General features: G+C 41.3%; 1 protein-coding gene across 1 annotated transcript in view; it reads right to left on the bottom strand.

The window, feature by feature from the left end:
• Positions 1-19307, bottom strand: part of LOC131705174 (nuclear receptor ROR-alpha B-like) — a 28542-nt gene that overhangs the window by 7336 nt on the left and 1899 nt on the right. Inside the window, exon 2 of the mRNA XM_059007426.1 lies at positions 15216-15236. Within this exon, the coding sequence (XP_058863409.1) occupies positions 15216-15236 (21 nt within the window). The remainder of the gene's footprint in view (positions 1-15215; positions 15237-19307) is intronic.

The following is a 19307-nucleotide window of genomic DNA, read 5'->3' as shown; positions in this document are numbered from 1 at the left end:
GAATATACAGCTCTGGAGAAACGTTTTGCATCATCACCCTGTAGAATGAACTAATTTTTCTTCATAAAGTCGAATGAAAACCTGCTGAAAAATATGATGTGACATTTTGAAAACTTTAAATACTATCATGGCTTCCAGTAGACTTTATTATTATTATTATTATTATTATTATTATTATTATTATTATTATTATTATTAAGTGTTTACCCTGTAGTACTTTGTATTTAATCACATCCTGATGTAACTATCACTATTTAATCATATCCTGATGTCACTATCACTATTACCTGCTGTATTATTGAATTGTGGTTTGTCACACTTGATCAAAAGTTATTGTATTTCTTGCTCTTATTGTATTACTTGTATTGTAACACTTGAAATGTATTTGCTGACGATTGTAAGTCGCCCTGGATAAGGGCGTCTGCTAAGAAATAAATAATAATAATAATAATAATAATTATTATTATTATTATTATTATTATTAATCTATATCATTTTGTAATTTCGTTAGACGATGTTAAATAAAATATCTAAATTATGTTCATATAGGACGTTGTTTTTTTGTCTCAATCCTAAAATTCTATTGATACAGAACTTTTTGCCTCCTTAGCTACAGATTTGGTCGTTTTTAATTCCCTTTCTAATATATATATAGAGAGAGAGACACACACACACAGAAAACAGAGCCTTCGGTTTTCTATTTTTGGGATTGCAAACGACCCGAGCTCGGATCGAGGAGCATTGAAGACGGGACCGCCGGGGGGACGGGACGGCCCGAGTTAGTTTGATGGCTCGTGTCTCTTCTCTGTTACCGACCCGAGATTTCTCACGGGAATTTCAAACATCAAATGCGCCATTGATTTTCATGCTCCCCTGTACTTATCCATACAACGGCGAATAGCAACACGACGTTAGGGATTTTAGTACGCCTATCATTTGTGTTTAAGGTTTTATTTCAACATAGCAGCAATGCGGGACAGTAATAAAAACCACACGACAGAGAGACAGTTCAAAAGTCGACGAACGTTTCAATACAGGAGGAATCAATAAATCAATAAATCAATAAATCAATAAATCAATAAATCAATAAATAAAGATTTATTTCCCTTCCAGCAGCGTTTCTCCTCCCCCAGCTTGTGTTTGTAAAGTCCATCTGTTAACCATTTCAAACCGTTCTTCGGATGTATTCTGCCAGAACTAAAACATATCATCAAATCTAGACAGGAAGCGAGCGTTTCTGCTGCAGGGCTCGATTACAAAAAAGAAACTGGCCGGTATCCATTTTACAATCCGCTTTCAAATCTGCACGCTTAAAAACAATAAACACCCAATTCAAAATAAGAATAGAAAAATGTCAAATGAAGGACTGGGATTAGGATCACAATTATTATCAAAATGTCTCCGTGGAAGAGATCCGATTCCCAGAGCCGGCAGAACCGGCACAGCGTAGACTGAAGCGTTGAAATAAATACCATCGCAAATTATTTAATTCAGCGAAGAGAAAAGTCAGACAGCCTTTACATATACAGAAAGGTTTATATATATATATATATAATCTCTCAACGAGCCAGCTGCCCAGCGTTTCGATATGTTGTCCAGTCCCAGTCCCAGTCCCTGACCACATTCCGGCGCCTCCTTAAGACTCACCTCTTCAAATAGCCCTGTAGAGCTCCTCTGTTTGTATCCTGGGACACTATCACCCTTCATTTAAATGTGCTTTATTTTGCTCTTATCGGCCCCCTATTTTACTGCATTTAATCCTGTACTTCAGAATACTGTAATCTGCCAAGTGTTTAACCTGTAGTACTTTGTATTTAATCACATCCTGATGTAACTATCACTATTTAATCATATCCTGATGTAACTATCACTATTATCTGCTGTATTATTGAATTGTGGTTTGTCACACTTGAACAAAAGTTATTGTATTTCTTGCTCTTATTGTATTACTTGTATTGTAACACTTGAAATGTATTTGCTTACGATTGTAAGTCGCCCTGGATAAGGGCGTCTGCTAAGAAATAAATAATAATAATAATAATAATAATAATAATAATAATAATGTGCATATCTTTCTCAAGGGAGCCTGTGTTTGAATCATTGGAGGTATTTATAGTTTTTTTGACGGCATCACAACGACTTCTTGTTGTTTACTTTCAAACCCGTGATTTATTCTTACATGACGTAATGGTGTTCTATATATTGCGACGTCATTTTTACTTCTCTCTTTATTACATCTGTATTCATTCTAATTAACATGATTTTATACACATTTATATTTCTATGATCAGTCAGTGGCTCTGAGGATCAGCCTTGTGTTTTGTTTTTTTCAATGAGATTTTAAATTCTCCACCTAGTTTATTTCCGATGTCGGATCGGATCGTTTTAATTAAGCGAGCTCCAATCGTTCCCCGTGTGAACGGGGCACTAAAATGCACTTAATATACATACATACATATATATATATATATATATATATATATATATACACACACAGCCGTGTACAAATCTATTCAAACACCCCCCATTGCTTCTGTAGTTCTGATTTGCTGAGCGTATGAAATCAAACCGCTGGGACTGAAAATTATTATTATTATTATTATTATTATTATTATTATTATTATTATTATTACTATTATTATTATTTATTTCTTAGCAGACGCCCTTATCCAGGGAGACTTACAATTGTTACAAGATATCACATTATTTTTACATACAATTATGTAAAAAATAGGCATATTAGTAGCGATTGTCTAATTGAATTGATGCCTTTAATAGGCCACCCATGCAATTCATTTAAAACAGTAAAGAGAAAAGGAACACAGAGCCACACACGGTAAAACGCAGGAGACTTTTTTTTTTTTTTTGTTTGAAACAGCTTGCTTTTATTTAAAATTGAGAAATGAAAAAAAAAAATCCTTTAAATTATTATTTAAATTGTTCGATATTAATGAAAACAGCATTTAAATATACCATCATCATCATCATCATCATCATCATCATCATCATTATTATTATTATTATTATTATTATTATTATTATTATTATTATTATTATTATTATTATTAATTAATATTATTGTTGTTGTTGTTAGATGTATTATTGTTATTATTATCAAAAACAATAAATTGGTTTTAGGGTCGTTGTTTTTAATTTGTTCGGTTTAATTGAGATATATGGCTAATTCATCTATTGTCCAGTGGCGCAGTCTCTCAGATTCATAACAGGTGCGGAATGTCATCGCAGTCACACAGCAGCAGGTTTGCGTGTTAACGAATCGACGCGATGTCACAGTGGAATCTCATTGGGGTTTTTCTGGCTGATATGTTTTATATCTGTCGAGGTGTCTTGCAATAATCGCTATCTCAGCTAGTGAAATGCACAGCGAGAATAAAACAGCATGAAATATGATATTACCACGATTGAGGAGAGAAAAACACCCCTATATAAAATAATTGATTAACCTGCTGTGCGCCATTGTGGTTTAAATCTCCATTCTTATCAATGTTATTTATGTATCATGCGTGTCCTTCGTCTAAGAAGCTATACAGCACGCTGCTCTGTGTTTTATATTGATTATTAAACACGTTTAAAGGAAATAAAAACCAGCTCGGTGTTTTTAAAACTGAAACTAATTTAGCTGCCGTTTGAAACCGTTCAGAGTTATTTGCCAGTTTTTAGAATTTTAAAATGCCTTTTAAAAGAAAAAAAAAAACGAAATGGATTTTTGTTAACAGACTTGTTCTTAAAAACCGGGTTTAAAACTAGCTCTTTACAATGCTTCCCTATGCTTTACCATACCTCTCTGTGCTTTACAATGCTTCCATATGCTTTACCAGACCTCTGTGCTTTACAATGCTTCCCTATGCTTTACCAGACCTCTCTGTGCTTTACAATGCTTCCCTATGCTTTACCACACCTCTCTGTGCTTTACAATGCTTCCCTATGCTTTACCACACCTCTCTGTGCTTTACAATGCTTCCCTATGCTTTACCAGACCTCTCTGTGCTTTACAATGCTTCCCTATGCTTTACCAGACCTCTCTGTGCTTGATTACACTGTGCTGTGCTTTTACCGCGTGGCACGTTTGCAGTAGGGCGAGGCGTGAATGTTTGCACAGTAACATTATTTCACATTCTGAAACATTTTGATCCGTTTTAAATGCAGGAAAGAAAGAAAGAGAAAGAAAGAAGGAAAGAGAAAGAAAGAAAGAAAAATGTTTTCCACCAGAGCAAACGAGCAGTAAGTGAGCTGCACTGCACTTCAGAACTAGCCTGTGCACTGAAATGTGCTGATGGAAAAAACACACTTGCATTTGCCCTGAGACCTCGCCTACACAGACACTGACATACACATCATGTGCAGCCCTGACCAAACGCTTAGCATCACCCTGTAGCATGAACTCCCTCAGCTTCATAGAGTCCAATGAAAGCTGCTGAATAATGTTCCCTTGTTAACATATTGAATTCCACCCCCTCTATATAGAATGAACTCCCTCAGCTTCATAGAGTCCAATGAAAGCTGCTGAATAATGTTCCCTTGTTCACATATTGAATTCCACCCCCTCTATATAGAATGAACTCCCTCAGCTTCATAGAGTCCAGTGAAAGCTGCTGAATAATGTTCCCTTGTTAACATATTGAATTCCACCCCCTCTATATAGAATGAACTCCCTCAGCTTCATAGAGTCCAATGAAAGCTGCTGAATAATGTTCCCTTGTTAACATATTGAATTCCACCCCCTCTATATAGAATGAACTCCCTCAGCTTCATAGAGTCCAATGAAAGCTGCTGAATAATGTTCCCTTGTTAACATATTGAATTCCACCCCCTCTATATAGAATGAACTCACTTAGCTTAAACTTTTATTTTTTTACCATATTAATTTGGCAGTTTCGTTTTGATTGCATGCTGTTAAATAAAATATGTAAAATGATGTTCATCTAGTTTTTTATTTATTTATTTTTTGTCTCAATCTTAAAATTATCGCTCGTGCAAAGCTGTTGGTTGCAGCTGTACAGTTGCTTGTTGTGGTTCAATACAGAGGCGTGTTGCACAACGCTGCAGTCGGACAGTGTGATGCTGCAGAGCGACTCTCTCTCTCTCTCTCTCTCTCTCTCTCTCTCTCTCTCTCTCTCTCTCTCTCTCTCTCTCTGTTCTGTAACCCCTCTGGTTAACACCCTGTCACCCCAAAACACACCGCAGCCCCCCGGGCCATCTAACAAGACAGCTCTGCCTGCCCACAATAATCAAAGTGAGAAGGGCTGACGGGACAGCGACAGAGAGAGTCTGACTCAGAGACACACGGGGATCAGAGACACACAGGCACTAGAGACACACACACAGGCACTAGAGACACACACACAGGGATCAGAGACACACACACAGGCACTAGAGACACACACACAGGGATCAGAGACACACACACAGGCACTAGAGACACACACACAGGGATCAGAGACACACACAGGCACTAGAGACACACACACAGGGATCAGAGACACACACACAGGCACTAGAGACACACACACAGGGATCAGAGACACACACAGGCACTAGAGACACACACACAGGGATCGGAGACACACACACAGGCACTAGAGACACACACACAGGGATCAGAGACACACACAGGCACTAGAGACACACACACAGGGATCAGAGACACACACACAGGCACTAGAGACACACACACAGGGATCAGAGACACACACAGGCACTAGAGACACACACACAGGGATCAGAGACACACACAGGCACTAGAGACACACACACAGGGATCAGAGACACACACACAGGCACTAGAGACACACACACAGGGATCAGAGACACACACACAGGCACTAGAGACACACACACAGGCACTAGAGACACACACACAGGCACTAGAGACACACACACAGGGATCAGAGACACACACACAGGCACTAGAGACACACACACAGGGATCGGAGACACACACACAGGCACTAGAGACACACACACAGGGATCAGAGACACACACAGGCACTAGAGACACACACACAGGGATCAGAGACACACACACAGGCACTAGAGACACACACACAGGGATCAGAGACACACACAGGCACTAGAGACACACACACAGGGATCAGAGACACACACACAGGCACTAGAGACACACACACAGGGATCAGAGACACACACACAGGCACTAGAGACACACACACAGGGATCGGAGACACACACACAGGCACTAGAGACACACACACAGGGATCAGAGACACACACAGGCACTAGAGACACACACACAGGGATCAGAGACACACACACAGGGATCAGAGACACACACACAGGCACTAGAGACACACACACAGGCACTAGAGACACACACACAGGCACTAGAGACACACACACAGGGATCAGAGACACACACAGGCACTAGAGACACACACACAGGGATCAGAGACACACACACAGGCACTAGAGACACACACACAGGGATCGGCGACACACACACAGGCACTAGAGACACACACACAGGCACTAGAGACACACACACAGGGATCAGAGACACACACAGGCACTAGAGACACACACACAGGGATCAGAGACACACACACAGGCACTAGAGACACACACACAGGCACTAGAGACACACACACAGGGATCAGAGACACACACACAGGCACTAGAGACACACACACAGGCACTAGAGACACACACACAGGGATCAGAGACACACACACAGGCACTAGAGACACACACACAGGGATCAGAGACACACACACAGGGATCAGAGACACACACACAGGGATCGGAGACACACACACAGGCACTAGAGACACACATACAGGCACTGGAGACACACACACAGGGATCAGAGACACACACACAGGCACTAGAGACACACACACAGGCACTAGAGACACACACACAGGGATCAGAGACACACACACAGGGATCAGAGACACACACACAGGCATCAGAGACACACACACAGGCACTAGAGACACACACACAGGGATCAGAGACACACACAGGCACTAGAGACACACACACAGGCACTAGAGACACACACACAGGCACTAGAGACACACACACAGGGATCAGAGACACACACACAGGCACTAGAGACACACACACACAGGCACTAGAGACACACACACAGGCACTAGAGACACACACACAGGCACTAGAGACACACACACAGGGATCAGAGACACACACACAGGGATCGGAGACACACACACAGGGATCAGAGACACACACACAGGGATCAGAGACACACACACAGGCACTAGAGACACACACACAGGGATCAGAGACACACACACAGGGATCAGAGACACACACACAGGCACTAGAGACACACACACAGGCACTAGAGACACACACACAGGCACTAGAGACACACACACAGGGATCAGAGACACACACACAGGGATCGGAGACACACACACAGGGATCAGAGACACACACACAGGCATCAGATAATAATAATAATAATAATAATAATAATAATAATAATAATAATAATAATAATAATGACTCCCATTGCAGAATAGTTTAAAGCAACAGGCAAAACACAGCCAAAAAATGAGGGTGTTTCTGCAAGTGGAAAACGTTTTCTTTTTGTGGGTTTCCTCGAATTCTCCACACATGCACACACACACACACACACACACACACGCACACACACGCCTGTCAAAACCACAGCATCAGCTGCATCACTGGGTTCGGAACTATGGGGTCACGAAAACTCCAGAAAATAGAGAGACCCCCCCCCCCCCCCCCCCCCCGAGTCACAGGGGGTGTGAAGAGTCGAGAATCTAGGTCTTGACGTGCACTGCGGTTGCATTTTATGAAATCGCTTGAGAGATGATTATTATTATTATTATTATTATTATTATTATTATTACTATTATTTAATAATAATATTTGTATTAGGGGTGTGTAGAAACTCGTACTCATATAATTGCCTTTCAGAAGTATTTAACGAGGGAGGTATTCAATAAATTCAGTTTGTTTACGCATCGATTCCAAAAACAAGAAAAGCCGTCCTCCCCTCACCTTTACAACCGAGAAAGCCGTCCTCCCCTCACCTTTACAACCCAGTACCGAATCCACGGCTGTTGACTTCATTGCCTCGGTACAGCAAAAGCAAAACAACTTCGGCTCCCGCGAACGGGAGGCACACTTTCGCTTTCAGTCGGCTTTTGAAAGACTCTCCGCGGAAGTTGATTGCCGTTGTGAGGTTCGTCAAAGGAGTCGACGACAAAACTCTTTATTTAAAACCTCCTCAGGACTGTTAACGAATTAAAACTGGGAATGAATTAGGTGACGGATTAAAATGGATTTTAAAAATAAATAAATAAATAAATAAACCTGTGAGTTATTGTGAACAGAGACCGATATCTTTGACTAACAGGTATTACAACATATTAGCTAAAAAGAGAAGAGACTGCAGGTCTTTCTGGAGGAGAGAGAGAGAGAGAGAAGGAATAACTGCTGAAGAGTTTGTAGCGATGAGCCTGGCACACAGATATCTTCTTTCTTTCATTTTTTTTATATAGCGCCTTTCATAGTGGACCACCATCATACAGCGCTTTACAGAGGCAGGCTGTGAGCTGCACATTATCTGCAGAGTCACTTACAATAGGGCATTGATTTATCATTATTTATTATGATTTATTTCTTAGTAGACGCCCTTATCCTGGGCGACTTACAGTCATAAACAAAAATACATTTCAAAAATCACAGTACAAGTAATAATACAATTAAGAGCAAGATAAATACAATGACTTTGGTTCTAGCAACATCTCACCCGCAGGACGGAGCACAAGGAGGTGAAGTGACTTGCTCAGGGTCACACACAGTGAGTCAGTCAGGGGCAGAGGTGGGATTTGAACCGGAGACCTCCAGGTTACAAGCCCTGGGCTTTAACCACTGGACCGCACTGCCTCTCTAATTTTGTTCTCTAATGCAGTGGATCTTTGGCAATACTTGTTCAATTTACCATGCCGATAAAGTATTGGAATTTCTTCTAGAACCATTTTCATTGTGTGTTCGCAGAAGCAGTGCAGTTGCTTTATATTTTCAGGGCGTGTAAGATTGGTGCTCACACTGATATAAACATTAATAAATAAAACACGGGTTGCTTGTCGTCGTCAGATCAGGGGATTTTTTTTTTTAATTTTTTTTTTTTTGGTTACTTTTTGATAAAAAAAAAAAACAGCTTTGTTCTGCGCGCCCTGGATGAGTTGAAAGCAAAAAAAAAAACAAAAAACACACACACACACACACAAGAACAAAGCGATCTGATAAAGATTGTCTCGTTTTCACGGCTTCATTCAGAAGTATGTCAGCAGTAAAAAAAATATTTTTTAAAAAACATGTCAGCATTTTTTTTTTCAGGTTTAATTTTTCTGAACGTTTAAACTTTAGCATTATCCATAACTTAAAAAAAATCTAACAGATTTCTAAGGCATATTATATATATATCTATATACTGTAAAAGCACAGAAAAGTAGAATACAGCACAGTGAAAGCATTGTAAAGCACAGAGAGGTCTGGTAAAGCATAGGGAAGCATTGTAAAGCACAGAGAGGTCTGGTAAAGCATAGGGAAGCATTGTAAAGCACAGAGAGGTCTGGTAAAGCATAGGGAAGCATTGTAAAGCACAGAGAGGTGTGGTGAAGCATAGGGAAGCATTGTAAAGCACAGAGAGGTCTGGTAAAGCATAGGGAAGCCTTGTAAAGCACAGAGAGTATGGTAAAGCATAGGGAAGCATTGTAAAGCACAGAGAGTATGGTAAAGCATAGGGAAGCATTGTAAAGCACAGAGAGGTCTGGTAAAGCATAGGGAAGCATTGTAAAGCACAGAGAGGTCTGGTGAAGCATATAAAAAAATATAGCAAATCAGGGTAAATTATGAATAAACATGGTGGGGGGGGACTGCAAAAGGATTGTGGTAAAATGTATCGGGGTCAGGGTTAGTTTCACTTCTCATCTAACATTTAACGTTGCTGCCTTTCGGGTTTCAGGTCAATTGAATTGAAAGGGTTTTTAAACCTGCAGACGAGACTTCGATCCTGTTATTGCCTCCTCGAGTGAAGCAGAGAGAGAGTGAAGCGCTGAGCCCCCGGGCTCCGTGCCGCCCCACGGAGAGGTGTGCACAGATAGGGGTCGGGTGAGGGTTCAGGATACCAGGACTCTCTCCAGCCTGGCTCTCGGAGCTGTCCCGGTGTACTCAACAACGGAGGAGCTTTTAGGTAAGAACGTTTTTTTTTTTAACAAAATATATTTCAAGTACTAAATAAAACTCGATTTAAGACATCTGAATGTGTTCAAATCGAAAGAGTTCCAGACCACAGTTCAAGTCTTCAAAGTTTGTGGATGGAGAGTTTGTTAACTTTTAAAAGGTAAAGCCTGTTCATTTTAATTAAAAAATTAAAACCAAATAACTAAGAGATATATAATGCCTAAATCATACAAAATTGACCCTGAGGAAGTCACTTCACCTCTTTGTGCTTCGGGTGAGACGTAAAACAAACGAGCTCCTATTGGAAGTGACTCTGCAGCAGCAGCAGCAGCAGTTGTTGATGATGCAGAGTTCACTCCCCTAGTGTCTGTAAGCCGCTTTGGATAAAAGTGTCTGCTGAATAACTCGTTAATAATAATAATAATAATAATAATAATAATAATAATAATAATAATAATAATAATAAACTAAGTATATATATATATATATAGTATTATTAGAATAGTATTAGTATTATTAGTATTAGAACAGCTCAAATTAGACAATGCGACATATAGAAGAATAAAAGAAAGTAAATGGATAAATAGACTGAACATGATGATGCCAGCGGGACTCAACAGAAAAGAATGAACTAATTAACTTCAATAAATATATAACATTTAAATAAATAAACAAAATGCATTCAAAAGTTGTGCATGCTGATGCGCTGGGGAGGCCAAATCTAGACTGATCCTCAGAGCCAGCATCGCATGATATAATAAAAATATAAGTTTATATAAAGTTGTGTTAATTAGAATTAATACAGATTCAAAGATAGAAGTAAAAATGATGTCACAATATATAGAACAGCATGACATCATGTAAGAATAAATCATGGATTTGAATGTAAACAATAACAAGTAGTTGTCATGCCGTCAAACACCTATAAATACCTCCAATGATTCAAACACAAGCTCTCTTGAGAAAGATATGAACAACATATCGAAACGCTGGGCAGCTGGCTCTTTGAGCTAAAATATATATATATAAATATATATATGAAATCCTCTTAAGCACTCTCTCAATGTGCTTTTAATTTTGTAAAATGGACGCGATTTCTTTTTTCTCCTTTCAAAAAATAGGTGTTGAATTAAAGAATGGAAAATTAAATAACTTTTTGAAAATGTAACCCGGCTCGTGTGAAGGTTTGTCGCTGAGTTCGTCAGGGTTTTTACATCGAGCGTTTGGTTGTGGATGAGAAGGGTTGAAGTTCTGGGTTAATTAATAAAAAATAAATTTTAAATCATTTTGAACTGAGTTAAAGATCAGACTCTGGAGGGCCTTGATCCACTTTGCTGGATATCTTTTTAATGTCGTTTTTTTGATTGATGATATAAAGTATGATATTCACTTCATGATGACAAATATCTAACATGGTAGCAGACATTTTAAACGCAGGACATTTTTGCCATTGAAAAATAAAACTGTAATTTATCCCTGACTACAACTGGAGTCTTATTCCTATCCCTGTAGGTAGATAGTCATTGTTTGAAGGAGGTTTTTAGCTGATCATATAGAGCAGACTGCGACAGTGTATTGGTGGTAGGAGTGGGATATTTAGACAGGTAGAAAGATCAGGGATGGAAATAAGACTCCTATTGCACAGCAGTGTCACCCAGTCCAGGTTTTACTACCAGCTTGATCAGCCCCAGTGTGTCTAGGTAACAAGCTCAGGTGTGTCTGATTATTAAACTCACAGTGAAACCAGGACTGGATCACACTGCTGTGCAACAGAAGTCTTTACAATGCTTCCCTATGCTTTACCAGACCTCTCTGTGCTTTACAATGCCTCCCTATGCTTTACCAGACCTCTCTGTGCTTTACAATGCTTCCCTATGCTTTACCAGACCTCTCTGTGCTTTACAATGCTTCCCTATGCTTTACCAGACCTCTCTGTGCTTTACAATGCTTCCCTATGCTTTACCAGACCTCTCTGTGCTTTACAATGCTTCCCTATGCTTTACCAGACCTCTCTGTGCTTTACAATGCTTCCCTATGCTTTACCAGACCTCTCTGTGCTTTACAATGCTTCCCTATGCTTTACCAGACCTCTCTGTGCTTTACAATGCTTCCCTATGCTTTACCAGACCTCTCTGTGCTTTACCAGACCTCTCTGTGCTTTACAATGCTTCCCTATGCTTTACCAGACCTCTCTGTGCTTTACAATGCTTCCCTATGCTTTACCAGACCTCTCTGTGCTTTACAATTCTTCCCTATGCTTTACCAGACCTCTCTGTGCTTTACCGTGCTGTCACTGTGCTTTATTACACTTCTACTAAGGGTCACTTTTAGAAGGGTTTGTATAACAGTTTGTAGATGAATCAGCCCTTTGTTCCAGTCCGAAAACAAAACCCCGAATCTCTTACCTCTCATTGCGTCTGACGATCAAAATCGACACAAGCTTTTTTTCACCTGGGATCTTGCGTTCCCAGCAGGTATCTACACAATCTGTATGAGCAGCTGTTCTGTTGATGCTGTCCCTGTTTGATCACTGGCTCTGCCGGTCTCTGTGCACCCCTGTGCTAGCACTGGTGGTAAAGCCTCAGTACGCGTGGCTGGTTAAGGCAGATCTCTACGCACACTTTTGTGGTGAAGTTTTTGCAACATTGCAGAAGGCAGGTGTCAGTGCCACGCCCCCCCCACCCCCCACCCCACCCCAGAGCCTGACAGACACCCGCCCGGGGGCCAATCACAGCCCAGTGGGAGGGGCCAAGCGCTCCAAAACAAAATCGCTACTGAATGAGAGCAGAAGATTACTGCAGAATGATCACATTTTCTTTTTCAGAAACCACATGAATTAATCTGCTGAGGCGTGCTTGTCTTTACCAGCGTCTTGCTCTTAAAGTTTGATAAGAGATGAAATCGTTGACATTTTTTTTTTTTTTTGTAATCGTTGACATTTTTCTATTGATTCCATTTAACCATCCGATCGACGTGATGGACTGATCGATTAGTCACACCTGCTTGCCGGTGATATGAAACTGCACCGGAAGATAATCACACAACTATTAACATAATTCTGTTGACTGCAAATTGTTTCATAATGTCAGCGAATGTTTAATATACACATATATTTATATATATACAGCTGTGGCCAAAAGTTTAGCATCACCTAGAATTGTAGGATTGAGACATGATTTTAAAAAAATGATATGCCCATAATTTAACTCTTATTTCATGAAATCAAAAGAAACTACAAAATGATGTTGTTAAAAAAAGTCTACCGGAAGGAAGCCATAATAGTTAGTATTTCATGTTAGATTTAGAAATGTCACATTTTTTTAATTTGTCAGTTTTTTCATTCAGTCTCTATTATTATTATTATTATTATTATTATTATTATTATTATTATTATTATTATTATTATTATTATTATTATTATTTCCGTTAAGCTCACAGAATCCATGAAAGTCAAACCTAGAACAGTGAAGACTGCTCTGCAATGGGAGTCTTGTTCCCTCGCTACCCCCCCTCTCCACCGCGCCTCTGTACCAGGTGTGCCCCCCTCCCTCCCCTCCCCTCCCCCCAGGTGGCCAGACCCTCGCTTGTCTCTCGGAGTGGCAGTTTGAGAGGCAGGGGCAGCTGGGTCTCTGCGACGCTCCTCTGCTGTCTCTGATCAGCTCAGAGTCGTTAACCACAGAACTGCAGAGCACAGCAGCTACTGGATAACCACACACTCCACATGCCAGCTCTCTGTCTCTCTCTATCTCTCTCTTTCTCTCTCTCTCTCTCTGCATGTCTCTATTCAGCTACTGGATAACCACACACTCCACATGCCAGCTCTCTGTCTCTCTCTATCTCTCTCTCTTTCTCTCTCTCTCTCTCTGCATGTCTCTATTCAGCTACTGGATAACCACACACTCCACATGCCAGCTCTCTGTCTCTCTCTATCTCTCTCTCTTTCTCTCTCTCTCTCTCTGCATGTCTCTATTCAGCTACTGGATAACCACACACTCCACATGCCAGCTCTCTGTCTCTCTCTATCTCTCTCTCTTTCTCTCTCTCTGCATGTCTCTATTCAGCTACTGGATAACCACACACTCCACACATGCCACCTCTCTGTCTCTCTCGCTCTCTCTATCTCTCTCTTTCTCTGTGTCCCTCTCTCTTTCACTCTCTCTCCATGTCTTTCTCTCTCTCTCTATCTCTCTCCCTCTCTATCTCTCTGCCTCCGCCCCTCTCCCTCTCTCTCTCTCCACCTTCCTCTCCCTCTCTCCTTATCTAAAAAACAAACAAACAAGCAAAGTAAATAACTTTGTTTCCTTTTAAAAATCACATCACGCTGGTTTTGGAAGTGAGCTCCCTTTCTTTAAAACTGGGCTGCTGATGGAAACGCAGGAGCCCGGTTTCAAACCCCACTTCTAGCCCAGTTTCCCAGTGGCAGACGGAAACGCTGGAGCCCCGTTTCAGCCCCGGTTCTCGCTGACAGACGGAGACCCTGTGCTTCACTGTATTTAACATCAGCAAAATGTATTTATTAATTATTGATTTATTTGGCAGATGTCTTTATCCCAGGCGACTCACACAGGTGTTACAGGGCAGCACAGGGTTACAATGCAAGCTTCATATTTAAATAGTGTAGTTTACAGCAAATGCAAATAATAACACTACTAGAATACAATATGAACTAGGATGCTATGTATAATAATAACACTGCTAGAATACAATATGAACTAGGATGCTATGTATAATAATAACACTACTAGAATACAATATGAACTAGGATGCTGTGTATAATAATAACACTACTAGAATACAATATGAACTAGGATGCTATGTATAATAATAACACTACTAGAATACAATATGAACTAGGATGCTGTGTATAATAATAACACTGCTAGAATACACTATGAACCAGGATGCAGTCAGTTAGGATCACAGCCAGTTGTATCTGCGATGGCGCAGTGGTAATGCAAGGCTAGGGGACACTCGGCTCAGACTCTACTTACACGGGTGGCTCGTCTTCTTCCCTGCAAGACACAGAATACGAGACGGATCAGAGAAGCATCTCTTTGTATTGAGATCTCTGTGGCAGTGCAGAGGCTCTGCTGCTGTGAATAGGGTGTGTGTGTGTGTGTGTGCGTGCGTGTCTCTGTGTGTGAGTGCGTCTGTGCGTGTCTCTGTGTGTGTGTGTGTTTGTGTGTGGGGGTGGGGGGTGTAAGGTTGGCAGGGAAGGGGTTAAATCCGTCCGTGCCAGCAATCACAGGAGTGGCCAGTCTCCAGTTAGGTACTTGAGTGCTATTTGCACAATGGAGAAATCCGGCTATTTTAGGATTGAGAAGAAAAAAAAAACTGTATGAACCTAATTTAGATATTTTATTTAACATCGCGTCATTGATTAAAGAAACTACAAAAGCGATAATATTAGCACAGTATTTCCTGTTAGATTTTGAAATGTCACATCTTTAAAATTTTTGACAGTTTTTTTTCGTTCAGTATATGGAAAACTACAAAGCAGTATGTAATTCAATATGTGAACGAAACATTATTCAGAAGGCTGCGTTCGACTTTATGAAGCAAAATTAGTTAATTCTACAGAGAGAGAGAAACACAGAGAGAGAGGCAGAGAGAGAGTGTGAGACAGAGACACAGAGAGAGAGACAGATAGACAGACACAGAGAGATAGAGTGTGAGACACAGAGACACAGAGAGAGACAGATAGACAGACAGACAGACAGAGAGATAGAGTGTGAGACACAGAGACACAGAGAGAGACAGATAGACAGACACACACACACACAGAGACAGAGAGAGAGTGTGAGACAGAGACGCAGAGAGAGAGACAGATAGACAGACAGACAGACAGAGAGATAGAGTGTGAGACACAGAGACACAGAGAGAGACAGATAGACAGACACACACACACACAGAGACAGAGAGAGAGTGTGAGACAGAGACGCAGAGAGAGAGACAGATAGACAGACAGACAGACAGAGAGATAGAGTGTGAGACACAGAGACACAGAGAGAGACAGATAGACAGACACACACACACACAGAGACAGAGAGAGAGTGTGAGACAGAGACGCAGAGAGAGAGACAGATAGACAGACAGACAGACAGAGAGATAGAGTGTGAGACACAGAGACACAGAGAGAGACAGATAGACAGACACACACACACACAGAGACAGAGAGAGTGTGAGACAGAGACGCAGAGAGAGACAGATAGACAGACAGACAGACAGAGAGATAGAGTGTGAGACACAGAGACACAGAGAGAGACAGATAGACAGACACACACACAGAGACAGAGAGAGAGTGTGAGACACAGAGACACATCATTTCAAACACAGGAGATGAAGAGATCTGAGAGTCAGTTGTCAGTCTGGGTTTGTTGTGGTCGGGTCCACGAGCCTCGGATACGACAGTTCTCGGAATAGCGAGTCTGGGAAATCTCCGGGGGTATTAATAGCCCTCCCCGATCACAGGGATGTGGCAACGAAGACGAAAATCATCAAAAGAAAATAAAAATGAAAAAAGCGTGGGGGGGAAGCAAGTGAGAGACAGAGAGAGAGAGAGAGAGAGAGACAGAGGCACATATCACCAGCACAGAAACCCTTTGAAGTGTCAGGTTTTTTTTTTCATATATATCAGCAAAAAACAAAATGTGCTTTACCAGACCTCTCTGTGCTTTACAATGCTTCCCTATGCTTTACCAGACCTCTCTGTGCTTTACAATGCTTCCCTATGCTTTACCACACCTCTCTGTGCTTTACAATGCTTCCCTATGCTTTACCAGACCTCTCTGTGCTTTACAATGCTTCCCTATGCTTTACCAGACCTCTCTGTGCTTTACAATGCTTCCCTATGCTTTACCAGACCTCTCTGTGCTTTACAATGCTTCCCTATGCTTTACCAGACCTCTCTGTGCTTTACAATGCTTGCCTATGCTTTACCAGACCTCTCTGTGCTTTACAATGCTTCCCTATGCTTTACCAGACCTCTCTGTGCTTTACAATGCTTCCCTATGCTTTACCATACCTCTCTGTGCTATACAATCCTTCCCTATGCTTTACCAGACCTCTCTGTGCTTTACAATGCTTCCCAATGCTTTACCAGACCTCTCTGTGCTTTACAATGCTTCCCTATGCTTTACCATACCTCTCTGTGCTATACAATCCTTCCCTATGCCTTCACTGTGCTGTGCACACACACAGATACACACACATACACACACAGACACTGAGACAGACACAAGCACACGCACGCACACTCTCTTCTCGACTCTTATCAATCTCTCTTATCTGCTCTATCAGTCCCACCGCAATGTGGAAAAAAGTGTGAATGTGAAATGCAAATGTCCCTCCCATGTTAAATCTGGCGCTGTTTCACAATCGTGTGGTCGGCTGCTATTACTCACGCACCCCCCCCACCCCCACCCCCCCTGACATTTTCCAAACACAGTCGTTCTGCTCGCTTAATTAGTGGGGCGACGGATATTCGGACAGAAAGAAAAAGGAGCGCTGTCATTACCCTGCACCTTAATAATAATAATAATGATAATAATAATAATAATAATAATAATAATAATAATAATAATAATAATAATAATAAGCATTAGTCTACAGCTCTGGCCAAAAGTTTTGCATCACCCAGAATTTTAGGATTGAGACATCAATACAAGCGCATATATATATATATATGAACATAGTGTAGATCTCTTGCCTGACATCATGTAATCAAAAGAAACTACAAAATGATATTGCATAAAAAGAAGCCATAACAGTAGTACTGTATTTCAATTTTTTTTGGGTCAGTTTTTCATTAAGTTTATGGAAAGCTGCAATATGTAATTCAACGTGTCAACGTAACATTATTCAGCGCGTTCCGCTGGACTTCATGAAGCAGACTTTGTTCATTCTACAGGGGGATGCAAAGCCTTTCTCCAGAGCTGTGCACACTCCAGGCTCAGCTCTCCAGCGCATTAATATTTCACTGCTAGCCTCAGGGAGCAGGATACTGTGTTTCGCTGAGCACTGTGAAACGTTTGCATACCCTGCAGTTCCGTTGTTGGTCCGATGAGAGGTGATACAGCAGACTGGAGTTTAATTCTGCCCCCTCAACAAAACAATTGCTTCAAGAATGTTTCTGTTATTTTTTTGTATGATTGTTTGAGTAACACCAATCTTAAAGAAGTATGCACTACAGGAAATCCAGAATAATATATTCTGTAATAATAACATGGATGGGAATCAGACTCCTATTGCACAGCAGTGTCACCCAGTCCAGGTTTTACTGCTACCAGCTTGATCAGCCCCAGTGTGTCTAGCTAACAAGCTCAGGTGTGGTATGGTAAAGCATAGGGAAGAATTGTAAAGCACAGAGAGGTCTGGTAAAGCATAGGGAAGCATTGTAAAGCACAGAGAGGTGTGGTAAAGCATAGGGAAGCATTGTAAAGCACAGAGAGCTCTGGTAAAGCATAGGGAAGCATTGTAAAGCACAGAGAGGTCTGGTAAAGCATAGGGAAGCATTGTAAAGCACAGAGAGGTCTGGTAAAGCATAGGGAAGCATTGTAAAGCACAGAGAGGGATGGTAAAGGATATTAACAAACATGGCAAACCAGGGTAAACTCTGGTAAATGCACAGTATGATTATACTGTGGTTATATTATGCATTTACTTAGGCAAAGGCACATATTGCTGACAGACAGACAGGTAGGCAGACAGGCAGACAGGTGGCCCCTCTCTGCTCTGCCAGTTTTCGATGCTGAAGTGAAACCACAAGCTAACAAACACTGCTGTGCACGGAACTGCTGGGTTACTGTACCACACACACACACACACACACACACACACACACACACACACACTGAGACACACACACACACACACACACACACACACACACAGAGACACACCCCATTACACTAGGACACACATGCACACACACTGAGACACACACGCACACACACTGAGACACACACGCACACACACTGAGACACACACGCACACACTCTGAGACACACCCCATTACACTAGGACACACACGCACACACACTGAGACACACACGCACACACACTGAGACACACACGCACACAGA

The sequence above is a fragment of the Acipenser ruthenus genome, chromosome 35 (assembly GCF_902713425.1).
Source record: "Acipenser ruthenus chromosome 35, fAciRut3.2 maternal haplotype, whole genome shotgun sequence".
In the NCBI taxonomy this organism is placed as follows: Eukaryota; Metazoa; Chordata; class Actinopteri; order Acipenseriformes; family Acipenseridae; genus Acipenser; species Acipenser ruthenus.
Note: the sequence above shows the minus strand (reverse complement) of the source record. Positions and strands in the feature narration are given on the sequence as shown.